The 14033-nt window shown below is 34.6% G+C and overlaps 1 protein-coding gene across 1 annotated transcript; it reads right to left on the bottom strand.

Moving 5' to 3' along the window:
- Window positions 1-353: 353 nt before the first annotated feature.
- LOC145014638 (protein EXPORTIN 1A) lies at window positions 354-7287 on the bottom strand. The gene is made up of 30 exons (XM_078973058.1): window positions 6825-7287; window positions 6340-6456; window positions 6158-6250; window positions 5991-6062; window positions 5803-5910; window positions 5500-5721; window positions 5343-5411; window positions 5177-5254; window positions 4954-5061; window positions 4743-4850; window positions 4564-4650; window positions 4280-4480; window positions 4122-4181; window positions 3915-4025; window positions 3730-3827; window positions 3507-3615; window positions 3354-3419; window positions 3140-3238; window positions 2978-3058; window positions 2814-2903; window positions 2650-2735; window positions 2477-2557; window positions 2216-2398; window positions 2076-2142; window positions 1879-1989; window positions 1694-1801; window positions 1476-1613; window positions 1264-1401; window positions 1013-1117; window positions 354-913 (listed from the first exon to the last, which is right to left on the bottom strand). The coding sequence occupies exons 1-30, from the start codon at window positions 6921-6923 to the stop codon at window positions 791-793; spliced, it is 3216 nt and encodes a 1071-aa protein (XP_078829184.1). The 5' UTR covers window positions 6924-7287; the 3' UTR covers window positions 354-790.
- Between the last annotated feature and the right edge of the window lie 6746 nt (window positions 7288-14033).

The following is a 14033-nucleotide window of genomic DNA, read 5'->3' as shown; positions in this document are numbered from 1 at the left end:
TCCACACGTTGATTTACCAACGAGAAGAAAGAGAATGAAAAAAGGGTAACGAGAAGAAAGAGAAGGAAAAATGGTCGGTGGTATTCTTTGACTGGTTTTTTTGTTTTTGTTTTTGTCTTTTTATAAAATCGAAGGGCTATGATTGGTGTTTTTTTTTTCTAAAACCCAAGATGTACAGGTGTTTATTACAAACTTGTGGTTACATGTAAAAATATGATTTAGCAATGGTGTTTATGATAGAAACTTGTGGTTACACATGCTAGACTTTGAACAAAATAAAAAACAATTTGTTGCAACTTTCAATCAACCACAAGCACAAGGAAACATGAAAATAATGTGAAGAGCCGAAGGAATTGTAAGCGAATATTCACCAATGTAGTATAAAAATGATGATTCCCATACATTACAAGTATGTATGTATGTATCTCCCTCCAAACACAATTCCGACGCACACAATTCCCCTATATTTTCCTACATAAAAATAAAAACACCCACCCACCTACCACTACCACTACCAACGCTGCTCTACACCACCAGCCACACATTAAATTTAGATGTGCCCAAAAGCCCTCTCTCTCTCTCTCTCTCTCTCTCTCTCTCTCTCTGTCTGACTCTTTGTACTCAGCTCACCTCACAATTAGAGAAAAATTTGAGCCATCTACTTTACTAGTTTTTTGGGGATTTAGCAAAGGCAGAATCACACTCTGCCACAAGTAGTAACAAAAAGAAAACAAAGGAAGGAAGGAAAATTAGCTACATTCATATTATATTAATTAGTCGGTGTCTTCTTCTATGAGTCAACCATTTCATCTTGAATCTCATTGGGGGCAATAAGTCCAGGAATGCTAAGCATTCGCTGTCTTTCTCTTTCTTTTTGAGCAGCTGCTTCTTCTGCATATAGATCCTTGTTGTCCTGTAGTGCACAAACAAACCAAACCAAACCATCCATCAAAAAATATATAGCATAATTCATAAACATATTTAGGTATATATTATCACAAACAAACATTACCTGTGCTGAAAATTCTTTAGACTGCACGAGGAAGTCCCGTATGTGGTTCTTAAATGTAGAAAGGTCGGATCTCGACTCAAACAGTCCATTCACAAATTTTGCAACCTGAAATAATTACACATGTACATCCATCAGGATAATATCTAAACATATATATATATATATATATATATATATATATATATATATATATATATATAAAGTAAAGAAAGTTAATAAACAAACATCAGTTTTAGTTTTAGTTTTTTTACCTCAGATGCTGGAATATTGGGAAAAGAGGCACCAAGAAGCTTAATAGTGTACTCTCTCACAAACATGCCGTTGTTTGGATACGGATAAGAAACAGTTGAGGCGTCCCACAAAGGCTCAGTCAATGAGCCAGATTCCACCTACAATTAATTGCCATGTCAGCATATATTTATTTATATTCAAATACAAAAAAGAGTAGAGATGATATCCATACCAGGCAGAATAAGTGCTGCAGCACCAACACATGCAGCTTAAAACCCGGTTTATGGAATGTGTCAGTCAGCACAGCAAATATTTCTTGCACAATCAGCACAAAGTAAGACCGGTAGAATTGATTACAAAACTCCGACTTCTGCAAAAATCAAAAATCAAAAATATGAAATAAAACCAAGTTTTTATCTAGTCAACTGTATGTATGTATGTATGTATTACCTGAAAGTTTTTAAGCATCTCCAACAAAAGATTAAGCCCAGTTTCTGCAATGTTTCTCTCAGTGTGTCGAAAAGCCCACATCACAGAATCCATTACCAGCTTTAATTGCTGATGAAGAACAAAAAGGTAAAATTACTACTTCATGAAATTATAATCATATAAAATAAAAGGAATTGAAGACAGACCTCGGGTGACAACAAGATTAAAGCTTGAAAACAATGAGTAGCAATGGCCCGAAGTAATGAAAAGAACTTGAGTCTGTGTTCAGGGTAATCTTCAAAATTCTTGGTAATCATCTGTAATTGTTAAAAAATAAAGATATAAGTCATGGAATTTGGAACCAAGTAAGTTTAAAATACATGATTGTAAGTAAGTTTGTAACCTCAAGTGTACACTGGAAAACAGCTTCAAATATACGAGGAACATCATCTATCATTGCACCCTTGTACCTACATTCAAAAAGTTGATAAATACAAGAACTCTAACCAAAATATCAAATGTTGGAAGAAGAAAGAGATATACTTGTTTATAATTGTGGCAAAGAGAGATAAAACTTCTGATTCTCTAGCATCAGGCAAGTTTCTTGCATAGTCACCAAGCACAGGATCCATCATTGGGGGCACAAATTGCTTCCCAATCTGTGGTTGATCTTCAGCCTTATCCAGAAACGTCTCAATCAGCTTAAGGGTTTCCCTCTTCACTGACCTGTTAAGTGTTAACACATATATCATATGATTATAATAATTAAGTTAAAAAAGGTCATGCAGTTTGCAAGAATATTACCTCAAAAGCTTCACATAGGATGTTTTAGAAGCAAAGGGCCCCCCTTCAGCAATGCCAGATGATATAAGTTCACTGTACATTCTGTTCAATGCATTTAATCAGACAGTAAGCAAGTGTTAATTACTTTATTATTTGATAGAACATGCATTTGATTAAGGTGAGTAACAACATACTTGTAAACATTAAGCATGTCCAAAAAGATTAGAGTTATTTGTGGTAAGAAATGTGTTCCAAGTGCAGTGGCAGCACTTGTATTTGTCTGCAAAAAGCAAAGACTTTATTAATTAAATTAAACAAGAACCATTTAAATATTATATTCAGTAGTATAAACACAAACCTGCAATATGTTAAGCACAGTCCTAATAACATCTTGATCTTTCAAGAAATCCACATTTCCACGTGCATGTCCTATGATTTCCACCCATTTCTGCATACAGCAAACATATGTATCATGAGACACAATATTAAGAAATATCCTTTTCTAGAAGCATCCTACCCTACCTGATTGGGAAGATCCATCAGCCTCTGCAGATACTCATCACGTTTTGTTGCCTCAGATTCTGCTTGAATCATATGACCAACCTACCATACCAACAACATCAAATAAGTATTTTTGTCAAAATAAATAAATAAATCTCAATACTTGAGACTCTTAAAACTTACTGATTCATAAAACGTATGTATCTGGTGAGGCTCAAGGTCAACAATGGTTGTTGGAAGAGTTGTAAGAAGTTCTGAAACAAACGGCTCATTCTCTCCAACCTGAAACAAACAACAAATCTCATCATCTATATTCTATGATTCTATCCTATCTTTTATGCATATAAAATAATATCAAACTTTAATTTTTTTTTTTTAAAAAAAGAATATATGTTACCTGGACTATGACAAATTTGCGCTTGCATTTCTGTACAATCTTCAAAAATGTATCACAAGCCATATCCTGAGATCAAAATTAAACCATAGTTAGGACAAACAATATTTACTAGAAATAGAAAGAATTGAGCATTAAAAAAAAGATATATATAACCTGAACTCCTGGATGTGTTTCATGCATGAACTCAAACAACTTGTTCACAACTGTTTTCAAAAACTTCCAATGGGCCCGCAAGAATCTTGGATATTGTCCAACAACATACCTGGTGGTTGCAAACAGTTCCAATCAATTAATTTCTTCACCGATGCAATATATTACAAAATCAAGGTTTAATTTATAATTTTTTTAAAAGGTAAAAAACCGTAAACAACCATACATGATATTACTCGCGATAACAGCTTTGTTGTCCTTTCCTTTTGTTATTTCACAGAGATTCAGTAGATCACGAATGACCATAACAAGAAACCTATTCTCCTGTCAAACAAGAACACATCAACAAAATGCAAATAGTTTGTTATTGTTGTACATGAGTAATATACTGAACACCAATTAGGTGCAAACCTGGTCTTCCATCATGGACCCTGAGATAGATCCAATTGCCCAACATAGTGTATTCAAGTTATTCCAAGTCCAATCCTCACCATTCAACTGTTTACTCAGTTTCTTCAGCATCTGGTGACACACAGGAGGAATAAAAAGTATAAATAAAAACAACATGTCATTGTAATCCTAAATGTCATTTGCACAAAAATACTTATTGAATCATACCTGTTTTTCAGTATCATCATGGTCAAGATGTGACAAGTAGATAAGTGTCTCCCTCATAATCTGCAAAAAAGTTCTAGCTTATGAGCTATTCTATTTTCCTTATTCTACTTGTGCATGATTATGTTTTTCTCATTTAGCTTAAATAATCAAGAAATCACCTTATACTGAACAAGGACATCATTGTCCTTCAAGGTTTCACGAACAATATTCCCATTTTCATCCTCCACAATGAGAACCTCTTCAGGCTTTGCCATGCGAGATATCATAAGTAATCTTAACTTAGACATGGGCCCCGCATAAAGTTGCCTTCTTTGCAACAATTGTGTCCCTGGGCCATCAACCATACCAAGCAGTGGCATCTGCATTGCAAACATAATTATTTTCAAAAAAGACACATAATATATGTACGATATACACATATGCTACAAATGACATGACATACATGCAGCCCCATCATGTTTGCATTTTCAAGATTGTGGTTTGCCTCAAAAAGCTCCAACACAAGTGAATTCCAGTAATCCAAGCAAACCTGTTAAACACATCAACAAAAATGAAAGATCAAAAAAAAATGTATGTTACATATTGAATTACGAAACAGAAAAACAAAAAAAATAATAATACCTTAAAAACCTCCGTGTCATCAACATATGAAATGTTTATGAGATACTCCAACCCCGTTAAAAGTGAATTGATGTTTTCTTGTGTAGACTCCAGTACACGAATATGAAACTGCATGCAGAAACACCACATCAGATGTTAAACTATTCAAAAAAAATAAAGCTAACATGTACCACATACACAAACAAAAAGAACAGTTAAAACAAATACTTGCCTTGTAAAATGAAGTGAAAAACAATGCTAGATTCTGAATAAATGCCTGTTCCTCACTAGAGCCATTTGCATATGCATCAGGTATATTTGTAGTTGTGGGGAGAACAGTCTAAAACAATCAAAAAATACCATATGATTAAATTCATTAAACACAAGCCCGAACAATGAAGGAAAAAATGGAACATATAACAAAAAATCAACCCATTAAAGAAATTTGCATATACCTGCAACTGGACCATGAATATGTTATACATGTTTACATATTGCATATTGTAGAAATCCCCAAAGTTAAGAGCTGCAACCTGTGCCAATTAATGAAAACAATATTAGTTATATCCATTACAAAAAAAGTCAACAACAACCTTCCCAGAAAGTAAAAATAAGCATTACCTCGGTCAAACACTGTAGGGTCAGATTCCGATATGATGGCACAGGAAAAAACTTAAGAAGTGTTTCCAGCTGTAACATGTATAATAGCATCAATTGCAATTTCCTAACAAATGTAACTACAGTTTTATTGAGGAGATTAATAAAAAGAAATACACACCAGTGGAGACTCAAAAATATATCCCAAAGGGATCCATGAAAGAAAAGCATGCAAAGTGGCTAAAGTGGCCCTGATCAGCTCAGTTCTTTGAGATGCTGAAAGTACATATAAGCATAGCTCATGAATGAGTTGAAACTCGCTGTTCAAAGATTGTTTCAGCTCTTTTATCTTCTGTTGGGTCATTTCACCCCTTGAAAAGTCAAACACCTCCTCACTTAAAAGCTGTGAAAAATAAAGATATATACTTAACCATATACACTAGAACAAATATAAATGAATAGAGATCTTATCTATGAAACATACTTTCAGTATAGCCATGCAGTTCTCACAAATAGTTTCACTTGTTTTTGCTGCTGTAACCAGATCAGGAATGAAACTTCGCCACCTGGCTGGCCACTCATGCTTCAAAATCTGCATATTCATTTAAAAATCAATTATCATAGTGAAACTTAGAAAAGTATAACATACAAAAAAAGCAAAAAAGAGCTCACCTGAACTAGAATAATGTTAAGTTTATTAACATATAACCTTTCTTGGCGGAAAGAGCCCTCGTTGCTTGAAAGCTAAACAACAGAAGAAAACTTTGAATTAAAATCTTATGTGACAGAAACAAAGAAAGAAAACAGTGTCATGAAAAGTATAACTACATCACTCACACCTTTACAATAACATCAGAAATGTAGTTTTTCATTCCATCTCGTTGCTCAACAGGCAATACGTTCCACCTGTACTTGATGACACCTTCAAGAACCTGTACAAAGAATATGAAGTCGTTTTCATATGCTTGAATACATGGTATTGTTGAGAGGTATTGAATGACAGAAGTCATAAATAATGGACCTGTAAAGAGAAGAACTTGGTGTTCAAGTTTTGTGTGTTTGATAGGATGTGAACCACTTGAAGCCACATGTCTGGATTATTTTGCAATTCGCGCAGTATATGGTCAGCAGCAGTCCTCTGCAATGTTACAGGATACAACAAATAACTTATTTGATAGATTGAGTGTGTTTGGTGCAATTTAGTACTAACGACGTATCAACAATTCAAATTACGACTTCAATTTTGTGAGGATTACATTTTTTTCTTAAGAACTTCCCATAGATGCCCAATAAGCATAACCAGAAAAATTAATTACTTCACATGTATTATAATGGAGGCAAAAATCTCAAGGTAGTCCGTTCGGCCTAGCAATTGAATGTGTACTGATCGAATAACCCGGATACAGGCAGAAACGAAAACAAAATCTATTTTTCGGTAAGAAATTGCTACTGATATATGTATGGATAAGAAGAAATGGAAAAAAACGTATAATGAACGGGGCAAACCTCCTCTTTAGATCCAGTGCCATAAAAGGCTGCAACGGTAGCATCAAGTAACGCAACATCAATCGGCTGACTCAAGTCCCTAAGCTTCTCCGCCGCCATCGCAGAGGGATCAAGTAAGATTATAAAGTAAAACCCTAGTTGAAACTGTAGGGGTGGGTTTCTTAAAACCCCTCGAAAGAGTACGAACGAAACCCTAGAGTGTACAAAAGCACGGAGACCGAATACCCGGATTGTAGACGGAAAAGAACAAACAAGACAGCTTCAGATTGAAGCACGAGAAAGGGTAGAGAGAAGATCGATGTGAGAGAAAGAAGTAGTGAGAGGGAGACTTTGAAATTGCTATGCTTCCCTCTCTTTTTATACTGCTACGAGTATACCCACCTGGGGTTTGTCAGTTTAGGCCTAAAACACTGCGAGGGTTTTGAATATGAGGGTAAAAGAAAGGGGAACGACTGACCAGCCATGGCCCTTTTTCCTCTTTAAATACACAACGCAAAGGTCTCTCTAGAATCCCCCCAATTGGGGATGTTTCAACTTTCGACCAAGCACTCCACCCACCTCTTTTAGCAATTTACTTTTTTATGTAGATTTTAATTGATTTTGCATTTCATATTTGATATGCTATTGATTTGGTAAAAGATCTATGATGATTTGTTCCAAACAAATATCCTACAAGATGAGTTTATAGTATGATTATATTCGAACACGATGTCCAATGCTTTGTTTGAGTTCAACCAGTCTTCGTTTATTTGGATATAATCCATAATCGGTAAAGGATGTGATGACGACTTTGTAGAGAAAATCGTAAAGAAGTATGCCCATTATTTTTATTCTCATTTTGTGACATTACAATGTCACTTCCCATTGAGGCTTATCAGTGAAGTTAGATGTAAAGTTAGGTGTCAACCTTGAGGGAGCTAGGTGTCAGTCCTCTTAGCAATTGGTACATTGTGACTACACTAGCGGTTTAAGCTTACGGGAGTGGTTGTCTGACTTTTTCAACCACATATCTTACACATTGTGTTCATGGTATTTGCATTCAAGCTTCAATTATGCCTTTGAGACACTCATTCTCGTCCAACGTGCTTCGTTCAAGACATGTTCATGTTGTAGTGAGAATCTTCTTAGTTCAATTATAATGCATCGTTCAATGTGCTTCTTTCAAGACATGTCGATGTTATATTGATAATCTTCTTGATTTGGCTCAACTATAATAACTGGTTCTTTCTCATAATAATATATTTAAAACGATTTCTTCTAAATCATCATTATATTTTCTTATGATAACATACCTCAACTTAATTAATACAAATAAACGCAAAGAAGTTGACTTAATACAATCGATTTAAAGTATTCTCACTTAAATTTTGAATCCTCCTATTTTCTTACATTTGATTTATTATAGTGCAATGGATTAATAAGTTGATTATCGAATATTATAACTACTAGTTCTTTTGATCTAATGAACTAATACAATTGATTATAGAGCAACTAACACAATGATCATGTAATTAGCTAACATAATAGCCTATTAAAAAAGTCTAATTATGAATGATTTGATCTAACGAATTCTTATCAATGGTCATGACTATATATATATATATATATATATCAGCAGCCTTTTAATGATGGTTTGGCCATTTCACGACAGTTCGACCTTTTTCCCGTGGTTCGGCCTTTTAGCGATGGTTCAACCATTTCACGATGATTCAACATTTTTCCTGTGATTTGGGCCATATGTTATGCTATTTCCGAATAAGAAAGGTACACCAGTCAACTCTATCTTCTCATAAACAGTTGTTAAGTTTTCTCCCCAAGAAAAAGATACATCTAACTAACTAACTAACTAGCTAACTATATATATATATATACACACACACACACACATACACCTCTCAACACACACAAAAACGAAGCTCTATGACTCTCTCCATACTCATCACCACACATATACCCGAATTCCTTCCGCTCGAAGGATCCAACCCATGTTTCGTATTGATACTAACTTGATCGTCGGAGGCCGTTTCCAGGACGCAAATCATGGGGAGACTATGATGATTCTCGTTTATGAGTGTAACAGAACCACATTGGGGCTCATTAGCGGCATTGAAGCACCTATATGAGATATCAACTCGATCAACCTCGTGACGGGTTTTCAGGTTACATCAAGTGGCACCATCTGTGGGACCTTGAACAAATAGCTACTGCTCCAGCATGGGGTTTATTTTCATCGTCACATATTGATATATTCTTCCCTGAGGCTTCATATCCTCAGTAATTCGTAGAGATTTGTCTCCAAAGGTTTTATTTCTTAAAATCTTGATAACTCCATTTTACTCATTAATAAGCATGAGTAAGCCAAGAAACCTCAAAAGTTACTGTGTTCTAAAACCTAGTATACATAGATCTAGCACCAGAATATTTCAATTATCTCGCCATTTTTAAGATCTTATTTCTCTTAAAAAAACATATACAATTTAAGACCATGTATGAATCGATGGGTTCTTCGATTTACCCAAAGTGTAAACCTCTCAAGAGTTTAAGTGAAATAGAATCAAAGGTTTCTCATTCTTAAGCATTTTTCTCGCATGTTTTATACACTCTTGAGTTGTACAAGTTGTATGTAATCAAATAATTTGGAAATGATTTAATAATATTAAATCTATAAAATAAATATTACATTTGACATAGTACATCATCAGAGTTGGGTCCAACAAATACATCATCAAATGGCATGTGCGCTATGCTGCTTAGATTGTACTTTTTTACTTTGACTTTCAACATTTGTAACTCTTTGTTTTCGGCAAAAGTTGTCATATATGGTAAAAATAGTGTTGGCTTGTAAACAGTTGTGATATCATAAAGGTACATGTATCCTGTATAAAATTGGCAAATATTTCCATACTACACATAATTGTGCAACAAAAAAAAAATAGTTTCATCTTCTGAAAAATGCCCATACACAGATCTAAGAAGTTTTATTTCTTAAAAGCTCATCTATGATATATTTACTTTATATGCCTGGAAACTTTAAACTAATGTGGAAGAACAAAAACATTGTGAATATCCTAGTCAACTTATGGGAAATCATTTATTTCGTTGCTTCTTTAGTTCTTTCCATCTGAATGAAATCCACACCCATTTTACTCACCTAGTAATCAATTACTTATACAAGTATTTTATTATATCATCAACACACCTCAACCTTAAACCCCAACAACTCCGATGACATATACAAACTATGGTCGATGACACCCAACGAATTATAATCATATTTGATGGCATAAGTGAGATTGGAACTAGATAACATCGTGTTCTTTGTGTTGGATTATGTGTCTAAGACAATAACTGGTTTAGTATGATCTTGAATTATTAGCAAAGTTTTTTGGGGTTTCCATCAAACCTAGTAATTGAATGGGATGACTTTTAGAGAGAGAGAGAGAGAGATTGGTTTATTGACTTATTATATGATTAATAAATAGCAATATATGAATTTATTAATATGTTATGAAAATAATATATTAATTAAAAATAATAATATTTAATTAATATTCAATCCTAAATTAATTATATTAATTTTAGGATTAATTGTATTAATTAAAAGTGCAAGTGTTAAATTGCAATTGTTCAACAGTTGAGTAAGAAATAGTCCATAACATTCCTTGGAAGGAAGTGGACGAAATTAGGGTATTCCAGGGCATGTGGAATATTTTTTTTTTCATAAAATAGAAATTTGGATAATTACTAAATTGAGTTAATACTATTTTATTCAAATTAAGATTATATAGGGTTTCCAGGTTGCACTATAAAAGGACCCCTTAGGCTACAATTTTCGACCACTTGATCCTCAAGAGCCCTAAGCTAAAAATTAGATAGGGTTAATAGAAATTTGGATAATTACTAAATTGAGTTAATACTATTTTATTCAAATTAAGATTATATAGGGTTTCCAGGTTGCACTATAAAAGGACCCCTTAGGCTACAATTTTCGACCACTTGGGTTGTGGTGACTTGGTAAGGCATGTGGAAGATATGGTGGATAACCTATTGACCCATGTTCAAATCCTGGCACCACTCAGCCCTTGTGGCTATGGAGGTTCGCCTGCAGTGACTCCAGGGCATAAGGCAAAGCTTTATGTTTGCAGCGGGGGATTAGTCGGTGCGCGAAAGCTGGCCCGGAAACCCTCGTTAAGGAAGTTCCCTTTCCAAAAGAAAAAAATTAGACATCCCCTCTCATCTCTCAAAAGCTTATTGTTGCTAGTTTTTGGTGTGAACCATCAGAGGCACGACACTTGTGGTGCTAGCTTCCAAGTTATTAAAGAAAGGGTTATTGATTGTTTACTAAAACAATCAAAAGGTATGTTTTTCCTTCTACAATTTTCGAAATTACCTAGGGTTAGTGTGTTCTTGTTGTTCAATAGAATGTTACACCAATAGTGTTATGACTTAAATATTTAGGTTGCATGTACCCTTAAGTGTTAAGGATTTGTCCACGTTGATTCATGTAAAACACATCAGTGGTATTTGAGTGTATAGTTGTCTAACAATTGAATGTATATTGCTTGAACTTGAACAAAACCCAAAGGAGGAAAACAAAATCATCATTTTGTCACTCCACCACGACGTGGTCATCCGCAAATTTGCGTTCTTTTTCATTGGACCACGACATGGTAATTGTTTACCACGACGTGGTGAACCCTCGTATCAGCTAAAAATCGGTTTTTGCTTGATTTGGATAATTACTTTAGATAATGTTTTTAATTATATAAAACTGAATAATTATCCTAGTAATCAGGCATCCATATCTTGAATTTGTGAATTATCCTTGTGTTTTAATTTTAATTATTTGATTAATTAAAATACAAAGATCAAAAACATAATTGGTTTATTTAATTTCGAAATTTCAATTTAAACATTGTATTGTTGAAAAGTTTTAAAATACACATTATATATAATATATTAAAAGTTAATTACTATACGTATAAGATTAAGTCACTCAAATCGCTAGTACGTATCATTCACGAAGCCATACTACAAGGACAGTTTAAGGAAACGACCTATAAAATGATTTTCATTGGGTATCTATTCTTACTCACCGTTCTCTTGTATGGTGAGCGTCGTTAGTCGAACATATTTTATAGGACATAACTTTATTAATAAGTATATTGACATAAAAAGTAGCTAAACATCTTTTATAAAATCTCACTCTTGGTTACTTTAGGAAGACATGAAAAGTATGTTAATTCATAAAATTGCACATTATACTTTATAGTAGTTAATGGAGCGCGTGTGGTTAATTGACACATTATTGGTGACTATAAAGAGTAATAATAGGCATCTCGAGAATTATCGTTGATTAATGGAGCACTTCTGGTTAGCCGCCACATTAAAAATGAGATAATAAATGACACCAAGAGTGTCAAACCAATTTGTATGGTTATTCACATCTTGTTTGTGATCCTCAGTATCTCAGTCACAAACAGAATAGCATAATCTGAGACTAAACATGTCATTGATAAATTCAATGAATCTCAAAAGATCCATGAATTTCGTAGTTCGAAATTGGTGAATTGCTTTTACCACCTTAATAAATTTGCAATAAGATTACAACATCCCTCTTCTTAGTTGTGAATTGTTATTTTGGATTCTAGCCTTAATAATTTATTATGGGTTAAAATATTAAGGATATTGGTCATCTAACTAAAAAAATTCTTCTTTTTCTCTATAAATGTTTGCTCATGTTGATGCTTTTACTCCATCATCATCTACCCACCACTCGGGTTTCTCCCTACCATCCATCGTCTCCACAGTGACTTTTGATGGCTCCAACTATAATGATTGGATGCACAACATCATAATGGCTCTTTGTTTCAAGGGCAAAGAATATGTCCTTAAAGAGAAACTCATTGAAGTCGATGAAGCTTGTAACATCCCAACTATCAGGTATCATTATCACTCCATTTAAATTTCATGTTTTAAAGTTTACTCGACGAGTTGACGTTGTGACTCGTTGAGTAGTAGCAGGCCAGGACACATCAATTAATGAGTGACTCGCCGAGTCGGCATGGGGGACTCGACGAGTTGGAGCTGGAAGTGGAAACCCTAATTTTCAGGGTTTTTGCACCCTATATATTGGACCATTAGTGTAACACCCATAAAATTTAAGCCAATTTAAAACATTTTAACCCAATCAAAAACCATTAAGTTATACAACTTGTTTTCAAAATAGTTTAAACATCACAATATCCCTAGTACCAAATCACAAAATCATGAAATACGAGGAGCGGTACGATCACGCCTTTGCCTTGCCATGATCTCCTGATGTACATGAAACAATAAAATAAAACTGTAAGCCCGAAAGCTTAGTGAGTTTCCCCCAAAATACCAACCACATACAAACATAATCATCTCATATCATATCACAATACAAAACAACCATGCCTCTCAAGTATGCAGTGTGAATGGTCCGCCCTCAACAGGCCTTCAGTCCATCTAATCCACTCTTTGGGTCTACAGTATGACTGGACCGCCCGCATTGGGCCTTCAGTCTATCTGGATCTATCCCGAGCCTTCGGTACGATTGGACCGCCATATGGGCCTACAATCTATCTGGACCGCTCGTAGGGTATGTTGGCCTTCAGCACAAAGCAGGACTGCCTCAACCCAAACATCAAGCAAGTAACCATGTGCACATATAATAGGTAATCACGTAACAATCCATACACAAACAAATTGATCTAGCAGATCATAAAGCATAACAACATCCTAATCAGGATACCGATCTAACCGGTCACTAACATAGCATCATCCTATATACCAGGATACCGACCTAAACCAGGTCACTAACATAATAATGTCCTAATTACCAGGACGTCGATCTAAACAGATCAATAAGCACATCAACAGTACACGTATAGATATCAAATATAACTATCTCACATATCATTGATCATAGTAATCTCTCATAGTCAAAACACTGACCTAACCAAGTCACTAACATACCAATCCTAACGGATCATAAGAGCATGACAACATACTGTCTATCCGGATACCGATCTAACATATCATAACCACATGTAGCATACTGTAACCATGATAACAACTAAAAGGGTCGGCCTTGATGCCTTAGACCCTATTGATATAGTGAGGATACCTCACCTTGCAATTGCCGAACCGAATCACGATAGCACAATCCTGAAGCATTGCGTC

The sequence above is a fragment of the Lactuca saligna genome, chromosome 9 (genome assembly GCF_052625555.1).
Source record: "Lactuca saligna cultivar CGN05327 chromosome 9, ASM5262555v1, whole genome shotgun sequence".
Classification (NCBI taxonomy): domain Eukaryota; kingdom Viridiplantae; phylum Streptophyta; class Magnoliopsida; order Asterales; family Asteraceae; genus Lactuca; species Lactuca saligna.
This window is presented reverse-complemented; position numbering and strand designations above follow the sequence as displayed.